The 16,630-nt window shown below is 40.7% G+C and overlaps 1 protein-coding gene across 1 annotated transcript; it reads right to left on the bottom strand.

The window, feature by feature from the left end:
* Positions 1 to 814: 814 nt before the first annotated feature.
* Positions 815 to 15,461, bottom strand: LOC137296044 (antiviral innate immune response receptor RIG-I-like). Its single transcript, XM_067827692.1, has 16 exons — positions 15,178 to 15,461; positions 11,774 to 11,917; positions 10,767 to 10,925; positions 10,303 to 10,488; positions 9,800 to 9,874; positions 8,887 to 9,021; positions 6,968 to 7,227; positions 6,244 to 6,431; positions 5,797 to 5,992; positions 4,929 to 5,103; positions 4,489 to 4,593; positions 4,018 to 4,190; positions 3,746 to 3,887; positions 2,964 to 3,203; positions 2,688 to 2,855; positions 815 to 1,907 (listed from the first exon to the last, which is right to left on the bottom strand). The coding sequence occupies exons 1-16, from the start codon at positions 15,314 to 15,316 to the stop codon at positions 1,273 to 1,275; spliced, it is 3,120 nt and encodes a 1,039-aa protein (XP_067683793.1). The 5' UTR covers positions 15,317 to 15,461; the 3' UTR covers positions 815 to 1,272.
* Between the last annotated feature and the right edge of the window lie 1,169 nt (positions 15,462 to 16,630).

The raw sequence follows: 16,630 nt of genomic DNA, 5'->3' as shown, positions 1-16,630 counted from the left end.
ACATTGCTCTTCACCCGACGAAGGAGCACAAATACTTATGTTCCTCACAATACAGAAGCTGACATCCATAATGTTCCTCCTTTATCTATTCCAAAACGGCAAATGGTGAAACATACATGTAACGCATGTTAACTATATGAACTCAAGCAAATGGGGAAACACAATTAACACATGTTTACGATCTTAACTCATGCAGATGGTGAAACATGTGTAACGCATGTTAACCATATAAATCCAAGCAAATCCATATAACTCATGCAGATGGTGAAACATGTGTAACGCATGTTAACCATATAAATCCAAGCAAATCCATATAACTCATGCAGATGGTGAAACATGTGTAACGCATGTTAACCATATAAATCCAAGCAAATCCATATAACTCATGCAGATGGTGAAACATGTGTAACGCATGTTAGCCATATAAATCCAAGCAAATCCATATAACTCATGCAAATGGTGAAACATGTGTAACGCATGTTAACCATATAAATCCAAGCAAATCCATATAACTCATGCAAATGGTGAAACACATAATTAACCATATTAACTCAAACACAGTACGATGTGGAAGGAACGTCGTTCAGTGACTGAGTATTGCTTCTGCTTTCAGAAGAAGCGATATCTAAATACACTGTCGAGCAAAGAAGTACCACTTACTTTCAAACCTGCTGTGTTTCGGCGACTATCTAATGTTTTTGTTTAGATTCTGTTTTCAAGTGCATTCCCACTGTGTCAGTCACTAAATATTATCAGCAAATATATAGTTAAATGCTGAACAGGATATCTGTTATAAAAAGCAAAATGGACATAATTTGAAGATAACGTTTATTTCAGCATACCTACCAAGGTCATCTAGAGTCGATTGTTACATATCTTGTCAACGAAAGCATATAAGAATAGGATTGGATCATTTTCTGTCCTGCTCGCACAAATATACAAAAGTATTGAAATGTTAGGGCATATTTTAGACCAATTAATTGTCATATTACATCGAAACTACTTGAAACAGGACGTCATTACATGTATGCAGACGTTTAACCACATTCAGAAATAACCTAGTTCATATTAACAGTGAAGTCGCACATGGGTATTCTACAAGTCTAAACAGCCGATATCTACAACACAGATGCCGATCGCGACACAAGAAGTTTCAAGGAGAGTGATGTTAACACCACACTACTGTAGGAGAACAAAGCTACAAAGTATGGCACAACGTCAACGTTCACGTTCACTAAAATGTAAAATGTAATGGTTACTTTTCAAAAGCCATCACAGCCTTCTAGTTTCAGAAATCGGAAGTTTGTATTGGTTGATATCTTCGTCAGTCAGCGCTGGACAAAGAAAAGGGACTTTTCTCCATTTATGAAAACGGTATGACCTTCCGCTGGTATTGTACGTCATGAAGTTGACGATAGAAATGCACACAAACTTCTCCTCCTTGTACATAACACCACTGCCCCACCTGTACTGACAGCTCTTACAATGAACAGCGCTAACTTTCTGCATATGATCAAAGGCATCTTTTGTTTCGGGATCAACTTCACCAACCACGTTCCAAACGTTTGGAGTCATAACAAGTCGATGGGAACCTGCAACCACTCTGATATCGCTTGACAAGAAAGCAAATACATCGCAGGAATAGCAATGAATCTTGTATACCTCGTCAGTACTTGGCTGCTTTGCTGCTTTGATTCTTTCTGTTTCCCTGGATATCTTGTCCTCTTTCTGGAAATTCTCAATCTGTTGAAGAAACGCTAAAGGGTCTCTCTCAATCTGTTCCTGTAAAGTAGTGACAGCTTCGTCCATGACCGTTTCCAGGCGCATATTGCTCTCTTCCTTCTTTCGAAGATCGTCTTTGCTAGTGAGTGTGACGTATGTTCCATCTGGAACTCGTGATGCTCTTCCTGTAGAGTAAGTTAACAGGGTGACTCAAAAAGTTATGTGAGTTCCAGAAAAAAATAATTATGCAACTGTAACGTAAAGGTTAAGTTTCCACATGCCTTGAATATTTGAATGTAACGTTACTTCGTTTTCGAATCTTTCACAAAGAACCCATTTAATTTGAATAAGTTGTTTGAACTTCATTTAGAGAATAGTGTAGGTTTAAACAGTTTCAATGTGCTTCAAAGTTTGCATGAACATTATCGAAGATAATTAATTCTATGCTAATTCTATGAAAGCCAGTACCAATAATGCATTCAAATATTTAGAACATGGACAAAGGGCAGGCTTCCATGGATATTTTATATTTATCATCATGTAACGACAAGACAGCTTTCCACGTTGTCCATCAGACCAACTTTTACATTATATTAAGCTCAAAGATCTTAATATAAAGTAACATGCATTTCGACTTTACACCAAGGCAGTCGTACGTGATTAGGTAATTTACTCTCTCTCTCTGTCTCCCTCTCTCTCCGCCTGACTGAGGGCAACATTGTATTTTTCTGACAGACCGACCCCTCTATTTTTTTTACATTCCAACACACCCCGAACATAAATCGTACCGCCTCGTCATATAAAATGTTTATCTATTTAACTGGTAATAAGAATTACAATAAATAAGAATCAAAATCATCATTTAAATAATTTTGTCTTTATATAGTGTTCAGAATTTGGTGGATACGTGAAACAGATAGAAAATGATGATGCCCTAATTGACAGCTAGGGTAAAATGAACTCACCTCGTGCCTGTATCATCCCTATCTCGTTAGAGACATACTCATATCTGATGACTCTGCTGCACTCCGTCACATCCATTCCCTCCTCCGCCACTGATGTGGCCACTGCAATACGACTCGTGCTCCACTTGAAACTCCTTACAGCTTCGATCTGCTGATTGCGTGTCATGCCTAGTAAGAAAAATCGCAATGTCTTTACCATACACTTATAAAACCAGTTAATGCGCGCTCTTCTTCAGATTATATTGTCCAGCATATTGATATATATACTTGGTATACCTCCTTGGTCCGTTGTAGTCCCACATCCAGTGACGACCACTGGAGACAACGTTCTCATTCCAGGATCTTCCTTCATCCATTCCACCAGTGCCCGTGCCAGATAACGTGTCTTCACAAGGACAAGGATCCTGGAGTCTTTTTTCTTCTTGAACTGGTCCACAATGAGGGACCTCAGCAATATCAGTTTTGGATTCACGTTTCTATCAGGAGCAGATTCGGCCTTCAGCTTCTCAAAGTTATCTGCAGACATAATATATAAATGTTACGAAAAGAAATTAACATGTGGCTAGGGTAAAACGTACATGTGTTTGGACAGTCGCAGGACCACGATCAGGTTTGATAATGTAAGCTCAAAATCTTTAAAATGTGGTCTTGCTGGTGCGATTGTGAAAAGTGGGACGCTGACCTTTTGAGATAAAAGCACTGGATTTAACACGTATCAGTCCGGAGTTGTGCAAATCTTATACGTTTACCACACTGGCGTAACACACGAGTGAGTTTAGTTTTACGCCGCCCTCGGGCGGTCTGTACATTCATATACTCGTATTTGGACCAGACAATCAACAGCATGAGCATCGATCTGCGCATTTGGGATACGACAAGCACGGGTTTCGGAAGACCAATTCTATCCTGGATCTTCACGGGGCGTAACCCAAGTGTACAGGCAGAGGGCCTTGGACTCCTAAGCAACAACAAGAAGAAACAGTTTACCCCAAAAGAATAAATGTGTATCTACAACAACGAGAGTGTAGTGGGTATGTTACTTTCTGGTTACATCTTACCGGTGTAGAGAGAATAGAGCCTCTCGTCAGTACGTGTTCTGAACTGTTCTGCAGGACGTATGGTACTCATCTGTGACAGGATATAGTTCATGGCATCGTGTGTTCGGCAATCCACGTTGAGGGCAAGGGCCTGATTGTAGACCTGCAAACACATAGTAGTAAAGGAGAGTCCCAACAGATGGTAAACGTCAGTGTGTGGTGTGACTTTACAAACAGGACACACAACACTGAATGGCAAAATATTAGAAATTCTTACCAAGTACAGTACTTACTCTAAGATGATTAACACACGTCAAAAAGAACCTCCTTAGTGTCGAATCCTTTATCCGGAGGAACTTGTCACTATGCAGTTTACCGAGCCATTGTGTGTACCAGCTTGTCCCTTTGGCCAGACACGGCAACACCTCCTTCTCTATGTTCTTTATGTGCTTCAGCTGACCCTCCGCTGATGTAATAGAACAGTTCTTTAATGAACCCTCGATTTAAGACTTGGACAATATTGAAAGAGTGTTCTTACTCAATTAATTGAAGTAACCTTTGTCACGAATTTTATTACCTTGTATATGTATTTGGGATGACATCTGAACCGTTGATTCAGACAGGAGTACAACAGCACTCACATTTATAATGAGTGAGGGAGTTGCCCCCGGTTACCTACTGCAACACGACAGGGGCGCCACAATAAATAGTGTAACGACAGTAAATAGTGTGCCATCATTCCAAGAAGGTAAACACATGCTTACATATGCGGTGCTTCTCTATGATTAATTCTTCAATGGGTTCCATGATACATCTCACAATGCAGTCTGCAAAAGGGTCGGATACTCTTTCATTTGCCATCTCGATGGCTGAAACAGAAAGTATAATCGATATGATATTGTAAACGCGGTACGTATATGAACATTAGGTGTTCAAATTGCCTCTGTTATCTTCAAAAACCAGTTGAGATCGGAGAATCGATCTTCGGCAATCTGTGCTTTTCATACTCGTAACAGGCGACTAACGGGTGGTCAGGCTCGCTGACTTGGTTGATGCACAGTGTCAGATAGATGTTTATGCTGTTCACCATTGGATTGTCTCCCCATGCCCGATTACGTACAGACCGCCTCCACACAGATAGAATATTGCTGAAGGCAACGTAAAACTGGACTCACTTTCATCTATTACATCATCTGAAACATACCACTTTCCACATAATTCGCATATTCAGCCAGACTGTCTTTGTGTTCTCGGACAGTGACTATTCCTCCCTTGGCATCCATGTTTGCGCACAGATGGATGATATGTTTCAGAGCACCTTTAGCCCCCTCAGTTTCTTTTATCTTCCCCACGCCGACTGACGCTGTGAGACCGACGACCTGCAGGACACCGTATCAGAGATACCTAAGGAACCGTACATTTCAAGTCATGGCAGATGTTGTCTAAGCAGCAAACATCACGACTTTAGGTAGAATGTTACTGCCCGCCTAGCGAAATGTAAGGCACGAATGAGAGTAATACGTACATTTCATTCTGAACTGACCCTATATATGTCCTCGTCCTCTCACGATACCTTCCGGATTACCACAATCCTGTGTGAATTCACCTCTGATATTATATGTATAATGTGGAATGTTGGTTCTTTTCTTCCATAGATTTGATGTAAGTGCACTGCTTTAAAACCGCCTTGAACATTTCAAGTCCTGTCATTGTGTTTCAACTGTGTGTGGAAATACAGCGTAAAGTGATGCGTATGTTACCATGAATGTAGTATGTGAACGAATTTACGACCGCAGGCGATTTGAAGCCATCAGCAACTTTACACAGAGAATTACAGCTCTCAGAAGACATGGTCAATCCTGGTAAGTTCAGAAAGTTCAAGATTTACTGCATTTGTAATAAAGTCCCGCGGGCCCACAAAGGGGGTGAACTTCACATATCATGATTACATTTCATTTGCTGTTTTACCCAACTTTTATGGGGATCACACTCTTGTTCTTTATGTTCAAAGCATTGGACGACGAGTTGACCCAACCGTTTTCATGCATTTTCAATACAGCACGAATAATTACCTGTGGTAGGTGTACATTTTCTGCTGAGGACTGTTTCATGTCCATATAGTGACTCATTATTTTGTTTGTAGGGTGTTTTTCACGGATATGATGACATTCGTCGAAGATGACGAGGCTGAAGACGGAAAGGGATTCCAGGGTCTTGTTTTCTATGGCATCAACGATGATCTGTGGCGTCATCACAAGCAGGTCATGTCTACAAAAGAAGATCATTATAAAATAACGTTGGACAAGGGCCCATCAGCATCAATAAAAGAATTGTTCAATGTGCAATCAACATTATTTACTACCCTCATTGACATATCTACTACCCTCATTGACATATCTACTACCCTCATTGACATATCTATTTCTCGCTGTTTCCAGTACAGGAACGCTGACAAACAAAAGGTGCTATCCAAGGGGAGTTGGAACCCATCAGATCAAAGGTCTGTTGTAGATACTCACTGTGCTATCAGTTCCTTGGTGCTCATTGTAGTCCTGTACTTGGTTTCTCCAACAATTCTTGCACTTTTGTACTTGGAGTCAAGATGTCCTTGGCATAATTCATGCTGTTGGTCCACCAAGGTCACCTCGTTAGCGAAAAATGCAATTTTGCTGGGCATGCCTCTGTGCTTCATTCTTGTGAGATGTTCCTGCATAAGGAGAACAGCATGTAACAACAGGTAACAGGTAATTCAGAAACGTTTGCAGCTTAAGGACAAATTGTCCAACGTTTCTTTCCTAACTGCAAACTACTTTAAAAGTATCTCATTAAAGTTAACATGGCAAATTTCAGTGTTTCGTTATCTGGAGAGGCATGTGTATCAGATACGAACGACAGTAGTTTCAAACGTTTGCCACAGCCATCTCATATTTCCACGCATCCGGAATAGGTTTGACCTTTCCTAATGAAAGAACTGACATGTGTCTATAATCCACAGACACTTCACAATAAATACCTCTGTAATGCTCTACTGACCTTTCATTTGAGTTTGAGGTGAATATATATATAATTTTGAAGTGCATATATAAATCTCGTTCTACGAGCCACTATAATAAAGACAGTGACAAAAGTTAACGATTACGTATGACGAGATGAATAAGTGAAACAAATATTGAATGTAACAATGTGCGGGTACATCAAATCAGATCAAGTGAGATGTCCTCAAGCATCTGAACCAAACCCTACCTGGATTATTCTCAATGCCACCACCGTCTTCCCGCAGCCAGTGGGTGCGACGATGACGACGTTTTCCCCACCGGCTGCTGCCCTCACCAATTCATCTTGGTAGGGTCTGCTCTCAAGTTTTTGAATCTTGTCACGTTCAGCCAACATTTCGGGAGTCACTGTTAATTCAGCGACGTCAAACTCCCACAGTGTATTGTCTTCACAGGTTGAACCAGTCCCTGTGCTCATGTCGTCACGGATTTCCTTCAGTTCAGTGTGAACTGTAATAGATAGTAGGTATAACATGCCTACGTATTAACCCAGTGTTCTAGCTGGTTGGAAATATATGTTAATACAAGGGTAAGGCTATTTTTCAGGGCATTATCATTTGCAGAAGCCCTAGGTCTTTTCAACTGCCCTCATTCGTCGGGCAGTTACTGAAAGACCTTCTGCAAATGATAATGCCCTGAAAAATAGCGTTACCGTTAATATAGCTAAAATGAATAGAATTTTAAATAAAATGAGAATAAAAACAGCGGCATCGGTTTAGAAGCATTTACTGCCAGCAACAAAACGACGGAGGTCACTGACACACATTTTACAAATATAGTCACATCATAGAACAACACAGATGACGTCACTATTGAGAGTGACGACATTCGACCTTGACCTTTGCTCATACTACCAGCCGCCATTGTTTTCAGTGATCAACAACGTTAGACTTAATGTCGATATTTTCATTGCTGTATGTTGTAATTTATGGCACAATTGTTATGGTTGGCACAGGTAGGAAAGTGTATAATGGCACAGGCACATGTGATGAATGTGAGCCAGATATGTGGTCAATAATGAACCCAAGTTCAATCGAACCGTAGGTGATTGAACTTCAACAGCTGAGCTACGTATGACATCACCTAACAACGGGCTTGATAATGGTCAGTCGTCAAGCATTTTGCGGGTATTATCAAGTTACAGTGGCCCGCTCATTTTTGATAACGCGCGGTCGTTTTAATAATTCTATCCATTTTAGCTATAAAATCATTTAATGAAGGCGTGTCAGAGGGACGTGTGTCGGGATGACCATGAGAGGAAGTGTTTGAGGGCGGCCACTGCAGCTCCTGACATACTTACGACTTGTCAAACCAAGAATTCTACTGTCAGGGATTACGCCCATGACCTTCCACGCCTGTCGGATGGATGGCAAAGGATTCCTCTCCTCTATACATATCCCATAAAGTGATTTTAGTGGCGTTGTTTACTTGACACAAAACAGCAGATAAATATGAACACTAAAGGCTTTCCCATACTGACCATATCGTTTGAAAATATTTATGTAGTCATTTGAAACTCTGTTTGAAAGGTTTTCACTGTTATCAGATTCTGCATTTAAAGATATGTATGCAAAAATGGACTTCATTCATTTTTGTGTCATGACATAATATTTGTAAGGTTTGTAAGGCTAACAAACTACAACTATGCAGTGGTGACAGGATTAGATGCTTTAAAATATGTAAATGAAGTAACACATGACTCAATATCGTGTACGATTTCAGCTAGACGACTTACTGACTGTTACTGCATTCATCGTGTATATATTTCTTTAGACTACAAGATATAGTATTCCATTAAAATTCGTGATCATATTTATGGCTTATGCCGGTGGCCAATCTAGAGTGATTTCAGCCTCGGGTAATTTCAAAGAGCGTTCTGTTTCTGGTGATATTGCTGAAAGGTGAAACATTACTCACTCATTCGCTCAATACATGCTTTTATTAAGAGTCGATGTACAATGACTAATAATGATGTGGGGATTAGTTATTAAGTTGAAATGGAACATTTTAATTAATTTTTACAACACTAATTCACGGTAATGGTTCAGTCTGTACAGCCAAATACCTTTGTGTAGTACGTGCTTTTGAATATGCCAGGACATTACATACCCATTGCTTCCGTCCGCCACTTATGAATGTTGTACGCACTTTTCGTCCTGTCATCTCCGATACAGTTAAACATCTCTTCTGATTGTGGCATGTTGATGTCATTAACTCCATGGTTCACGTACCCCTGGCCACATGCTGTCATGACGTTGAAAAGTAGGAGTTTGAATGTACTTGAACACATAACACCTTACTAATCAGACGTGTTGTACTGTGATCAGGCTGTTGATAGGTAACTAATTTAGAATTGATATATTTCTGACATGGGGAAGACTTGGCACTAGTTCAGTAGATGCTTCTAGACAGGAAATGAGCGACACACCTTGAGGACTTTGAGTCAAGGGATTTGGTGTTCCCACTCGCTTACTTGGTGGACACATGCCATCGTATTCCAACTGCATAGATCATTGCTCATACCGTTGATCACTTGTCTGCCTGCTTCAGACCCAGTTTATACGGTTCGCCGCCAAATAACTTGCAGTTTGCTTAGTGCAGTGGGTTGAAAACAACAAACACACCTTAATGAAAGTACCCGTGAAGGTCCCGAGGTAGAATAGGCCTTCAGCAACCCATGCTTGCTATAAAAGGCGACTGTGCTTGTCGTAATAGGATCGGGTGGTCAGGCTCACTGACTCGGTTGACACATGTCATCGGTTCCCAATGGCGCAGATCGATGCGCATGCTGTTGATCAGTGGATTGTCTGGCCCAGACTCAATTATTTACAGACCACCAGTATATGGGTGGAATATTGCTGAGTGCGGCGTAAAGCTAAACTCACTCACTCACTCACCTTAATGAAAGGGTCAACAGCATGACCATACACTGAAAACACCAGGCGTTTTATTCATAGCTATGTAGTCACAGCTGTGAGACCTGTAGTAACTTGCTACGATGGAACTACATTTAACCATTTACCTGTGACTATATTCATTCCCTCTTCACCATCCTCATCTACAGACATGTCGCTGTTCCTGTCCTCTCGTTGGCCTTCTAGAACACAACATACACATTTACTCGAGACATATACTTGCAGGATGAAATCACCTTCGATGGTGCCGAATCATTTTCTGTTTTATACTTTCAGAGCACATACGTCACATGGACTCGTGAAGATCCGGGTTAGAATTGATCTTCTGTAGCCTGTGCTTGTCTTAAGAGGCCACACATGGGATTAGGTGGTCAGACTCGCTGTCTTGGATCACCATGCCACCGTATCCCAGTTGTGTACCTAGATTCTCACACTCATCACTGGACTGTCTGGTGCATACTCGATTATTTACAGACTGCAGTTCGCGGGAATACTGCTCACTGCGGCGTTAGAAAAACAACCACCAAACCAAAAACAACATGCTTAATTAAAAGGAGCGGTATAAACGGTGTCTGTGTTTTCATTTGAACTAAAAATACCGTCAGGCTACCTTCCAGGAAGGGTTCGTGGATCCAGTCAGCTAGTTTCTGGTACCCGTGGTCCCGAAGCAGTTGGAGGAATAGCTCGAACCAGTTCTCCTTCCGGCGAGGTAGAACAACCAGTGCCAGCCATCTCGCAGTTGGGATCCTTCCATTGTTGTGTGCCAACCGATGAAGGTATTGAGCGTCTTCTTCGTCTACATAACAGAACAGATCCAGAGACTCTACCAACCATCAACTATTCTTGAAAAAGTTCGTTGACCTGATACTTTCGAAATCTACAAAATCTTATTTTCATTTGTGAATAACCACAACGATAATATTTGATTATATTGAACAGTTCATACACAGGCATTACGATCAAATCTGAAATTAAGGATGCCATAAAGCAAAATATTTGAACTATAGGTAATGTAGTCGAAATCAAAGAGAACACCATCGAAAACTTGATCTTGCAATGTAAGTCAATACCTACCCAACAATTCAAGCTGCACAAGTGCTGGAAATATCACTTTGAAATCAACTGTTTTACTGATGTCCTCAGAGAAGAACTTGATAATTCTAAGCTGCTCCTTGTGTTTTTCTTCGTCAAGGGTGCTCTCGCCTCTGAGCAATTTAGCTATGTTGCCATACCCTGAACAAATTCGCATAATGACTTATTTGAAATTCCCATTTCATATTGTTTCCACGCTCAGTGTTTTCAACATCATTGTAACTGCATTATATTGTATCGGTTAAGGCAATGTCATAAATTGTTAGGTTTGTGGGATGGGTTATTAGTTGACACATTGTCATTTAAGCCAAATTGCGTAGATCCAAGGTCATGCCATTTATCACTGGATTGTCTGGTCCAGACTTAATTATTCAGACAGTCGCCGATCAGCTGGAATACTGCTCAGTATGGCAAACACCAAACACACGAGTGAGTGAGTGAGTGAGTGAGTGAGTGAGTTTAGTTTTACGCCGCACTCAGCAATATTCCAGCTATATGGCGGCGGTCTGTAAATAATCGAGTCTGGACCAGACAATCCAGTGATCAACAACATGAGCATCGATCTGCGCAATTGGGAACCGATGACACGCGTCAACCAAGTCAGCGAGCCTGACCACCCGATCCCGTTAGTCGCCTCTTACGACAAGCTGAGTCGCCTTTTATGGCAAGCATGGGTTGCTGAAGGCCTATTCTACCCCGGGACCTTCACGGGTCCCAAACACACGAAACAACATGAATTATATGTAACAAATGTACAACAGGAATAATGTAGGCAAAAAGCTTAACTCACTCATTCACTCGAAGCCTGTACACTGAGGTTTTATTTTATATGTAACCATATCCTATCACGTCGTAACGATGTGGGAGCAACAACGAGTAATCCCAGTAATCAAAAATCTGAGATTCGACCCCCAGATCCGCTCCGCTTCCCAAGGGTCAGATTGCAAAGTTCCATGATAAAACAACAAGGAAACACAATACAACCTTACCATTCTGCTCGAGCACCTGCACGAGCAGAAGATAGTCTGTTGGTTCCTGGCTATCTTTAAGGGTGTCCAAGAAGACTCTTGTGGCTGCCATTTGTTTAAGGTCGTTCTCTTCGGATAAAATGTTGGTGATTTCCGCTGACTTGTCTGTGGTGTTTTAACAAATTACATAATGATCAGTCTTGATTTTAAGTCGAGGCAAAGCATGTGGGGGTAAAAGGCGGGGATTACACATCACAGTGCATGGACAGTGCAGGGCAGTTTTACACTAAGAAAATGGATGTGACGTAACAAAACTGTCAAGGTTGTAGAAATTCGCCGTACTATTAAAATATAAACAAACCTATTCAAACAAAGATAAAGGTATATTATTTTTGGGAATGTATAGGTCCCTTAAACTGGCTCAACATTTTTGTTACAGCGGAGAAAAATAACAGCTAAGGTCAGCTGGACCACTGGCATGGCTGAGCAAGAACACTGTGAGCAAGATTTCGACTGTAATCTGCTGATATGTGGAGACTTGAATGCACGTGTGATTGCGTGCAACAACCGGCCAGAGACCCCGCAGAAACCATGAAAAGACACAGTGGTCTTTCCCAAGAACCGCATGCATGTCCGCAATACATGTTGAACTGGAGAGCAACTGGAGATTTTACTTATACATACGCACTTCCAAAACTGAAGACACAAGTTGTCTTAAGGCTGATAACAGACAAGTTGTATTAATAAACAACACATTTCATCTTAAATAACATCATGTATGGAAAACATGTTTCAAGCAGTATTCCTCAAATTAAATGAACGATTTTACAGAACATTCAAGCGCCGCACCCTTAGAAATCAGAACAGCAAATCACAGACTCTTACGATGATCAGCATTTTGTGTAGACACCCCTATGGTGAATGACACTATTACACCGTGATCTCAAGCTTCGTATCAACTTCATCAAAAAGGCTTCTGAAATCTGCTGCCATTCATGGAGTCGTTGGAGCTCCAGGACTGTCCGCTGTTGTTGGTGTCACCTGTACAATCTCCTACCGAACTCGTCCCATGCCTGTTCTATTGGACTGAGGTCAGGAGAACATGCTGGCCCCTCAGTGTGGTCAACACCATGCTGTTGCAGATAAACAGTGACCATTCGTGCCCGGTGTGGTCTTGCATTATCATCCTAACAATGGGAACACGGCCGTAAACCCATGCTTAGCCTGGAGGTATGGTACTGCAATGACACTCAAAATCTCATCTCGATATCGCTGACCATTGAGATTACCATTGACGACGTAAACGCCAGTGCGTCCAGTTGCTGAAATCCGGTCCAAACTATTACCGAGTCTCCTCCACCAAATCGGTTGTGAGTAGCAACAGTTGCATGTGTGACACGCTCACCTCGATGACGGAAAACCCTGCGATGACCATCATCAAGGGACAGATTAAACTTACTTTCATCTGTAAACAACCACAGGCGTTGATTCAACCGAGAATGATGCCTAGACCATGACATACAGGCCTGACGGGTCAATGGTGGGCGAACAGCAGGTCGACGTGATCGAAGCACCGCACCGTGCCAGCGGCATCGAACAGTATTCCCACTCATCCTGACGTTGTTGACATTCAAGTGTCCACCTTGGAAATCCACTGTTTTCAAGAATCTGTTTGGTAGGGCGATATTTACCAAGTGTCTATCCTGACTAGCTGTAGTCACCCTTTGTCTGACAGGTCTCTAGGTCTAAAAAACGTCTTATGTTTAATGTCTCGCAACGTCGTAGGTCATCAGTAACTGACTCTGTGCACGTTTGACGGCGCTTTTCACTTGCAACACATGGACCGGTGCTGTGTTTGGGCTTATGATTTTATGGCGATTTTTATGAGCTGTGTTATTTTTTCGTTTTAATGTCAAACCGAAAACATTTACCCTAACCTTTATTGATTACACATTTCAAAACGTTTTGTCTGTGTGTTTATTGAACAATTGCTTGCATTAATTAAAAAGAAATGTATCGTTTTCTCCAGACATGACGAAATGTTAACAATGTCATGTATTCCTTTCCACTGCTCTATAGAAACCTGACCCTTTATTAATGGAAACTAGTTCATATCAGCAAGGTTGCCGTGTTGTACATTATTTTATTGGTTCTGTCAATATGCATCTTTTATACCACTCGGTGTTAGTCGAGTAGAACTGAAGTACAAGCCAGCATGTTTTCATTTCATGAAACCAGCTGGTATAAATGACAACGCAATTCCTTTAGACATTTAGATGAAACTCTTCCATGACTGAAACATTAGTAAACAAATTTTCTCAAAAGTGTCAGTTACTCACAGAATTACAAATGCTCGTACATTCTGATTTTAACCTCGTTGTAAGCTAAATTGCTAATATTGTTTTATCCTCTAATGAGTGTATGATGAAAGTGGTAAACCGTTTAATAGCAGTAATTATAATTTAGAGTTTAAGAACGTGTTAAGAAATTGTTATCAATTAACAAAATAGGTGTATTTATTAACGAACTTATCAGAGATCTCGCAGTGCTGCTATTTGCAGATGATGTCGTGATCCTTGCTGATTCTGTTGTCCATTTACAATGTAAGAAAGATACTTTGCATGAATATGACTAAAACGGGGTTCTGAGATGAATATGAGTAAAATTAAAGTAATGGTTTTTAAAAATGGAGGTAAAATTTCCAGTAGTGAAAAATGGTTCCTTAACCGCCAAATACTGGAGGTGGTATCATATTTTACATATTTAGGTATCATATTTTCTTGTAGAAATACATTTTCCAGAGTCTGTGAAACGTTATCTGTCTGCTGATATTTATCAAGTTACTTATATGTGTTAATCACATCATGAATAGCTTCGGCCTGTCATCTGTATCTGTACTATTCATATTATATTATATTATAAATGTAAATTATAAAATGAAAATGTACGGAGAACATTCCGTATTCTGAATCACGCAAAAACATACTTCAAGTATATCATGTCATATAACTAGGTATAATTTATTCTGATATTTATTAAGTTAACGGTATGTGTAAGACAAGAATATGAAACATGGAATGGTAAAGGATAAGTGGGCGACAGAAACCTGTCAACTACAATCAGTACATAGTAAAATATCGACACTGGTTTACCGAAAGAAACATTCACGCGCACCTACGCTCGCACCTACACAAAGTACAACAGATACAACAGATAAATGTTAACACTACCATACAGGACGGCAGCTAGTTTTTATAAGATTTCGGTGAAGCGAAACTGAAAGTAGGATTGTATTTTCCGAGGCGAATAACCGCGACCTGCTATTAACAGAATGCCCTTGTGTGAATATCGAATGCATTAATGAAGCTGAACAGACTGGATATCACTGATCAAACCATGAAAACAAACAAGAAGGAAACACCTACCTTCAGGAAAACACATGTGTGCAATGAAGGGTCCACATCGGACCTGCCGAATGATGAGATCGCGATAAACATTCTCCACAGTGTACTTGATGGTATCTGCACTGTTGCCAAGCAACGGATCTACGCTTCCATCTGCCATTACTGTTTATGATTGACAATAGAATCGTCTGGCTACTCGTCTGACAGCATATACGGTTGGGACCCTACATTTTCTGTACAAACTGGTCAAGTGAAGCAAGAACTCGGTATGGCCCGCCCGCTCGCCACAACACTCCACGTCAGCTGGGATCCCAAATGTCTAATTATAGAATATGGGAATTTCCGTTGATTAGACAAGTAATTCATTGAAACCACTCGACTCATACGTAGCATCGACAGATTGAATAATAATCTCCAGCGAAATCAAACATAGTGAAACGAATGCTGGTGGATTTTACTGAAACCAAGATAATATCGCCTAAACGCAACTGATATATCCAAGAATCTAAAAATAGACGTTTACGGCGAAGGTACATCGTCGGAAAAACGGCCTTTGTGAAAAAACAGTTTTCCATGATTTAATAACTGGCAGTTACTACATGGAGGGATAGTTTAAATTTCTTACCTTACCAGTGTTGTGCATTAATCTCTGGGTTTCCAGGTTGCAGATATTTATTTTTCAGAGGGTTACACTGATTTTGTAACTACGGCAACCATGGGGACAGTATGTGAGAGCAATGTACAACAGAGATACATGTCCTGACTTGGGTAGCAGGTGGGTAGCCGTTCTCTTACTGGACACATGTGCTGCAGAATGAAAAGTTTTCTGTGGTCCAAATAAATATCAAAGAAATCCGACGATGTTATGTAAAATTATTCTCTTATTGCAACATTTGTTTGCAAGGTGGGATAATTATCCAAACTGCTTGTATTTGCCAGTGATACAACGTATGACGCAAATCCCTTTCTCAGAATCGCTATCTTCTCCCTCGCCTCACCGACGTTCAAGATGGCTACGTTTATGCGACAAAGCTCATGTTTCAGAAACGTTTTCGTGAATCAAACGTGTAAAACATATCATACAACTACATATAACCGGCCATGGATTTGGCCATACTACTACCGTATACAGGCAAATTCTGAGGTGTTTGATGAACATTGCTTGCAGCAGTGTACAGGATTGATTCACTGTGCAGTGATAGTATCGGTGAATAGGGATTCAATCATTGTTAAGTGATCGCATCTGTGTGTAGGGATACAATCGTTGTACAGTGATTGCACATCTGTGCAGGTATGGAATTTTTGCACTGTGATTGCATCTGTGTACAGGTATTGAATCATTGTCCAGTGATTGCATCTGTGTATAGGTATTGAGTCATTGTGCAGTGTTTGGGGTGTGCGATATCTGTGATACGTGTAGTTATAACACAGGGTACATATACTACCGACAAGAAATAAGGGAACTAATGAAATA

Source organism: Haliotis asinina, chromosome 1, assembly GCF_037392515.1.
Source record: "Haliotis asinina isolate JCU_RB_2024 chromosome 1, JCU_Hal_asi_v2, whole genome shotgun sequence".
NCBI classification, from domain to species: Eukaryota; Metazoa; Mollusca; class Gastropoda; order Lepetellida; family Haliotidae; genus Haliotis; species Haliotis asinina.
The sequence above is the reverse complement of the archived record's forward strand: the minus strand, read 5'-3'. Positions and strand labels throughout refer to the sequence as shown.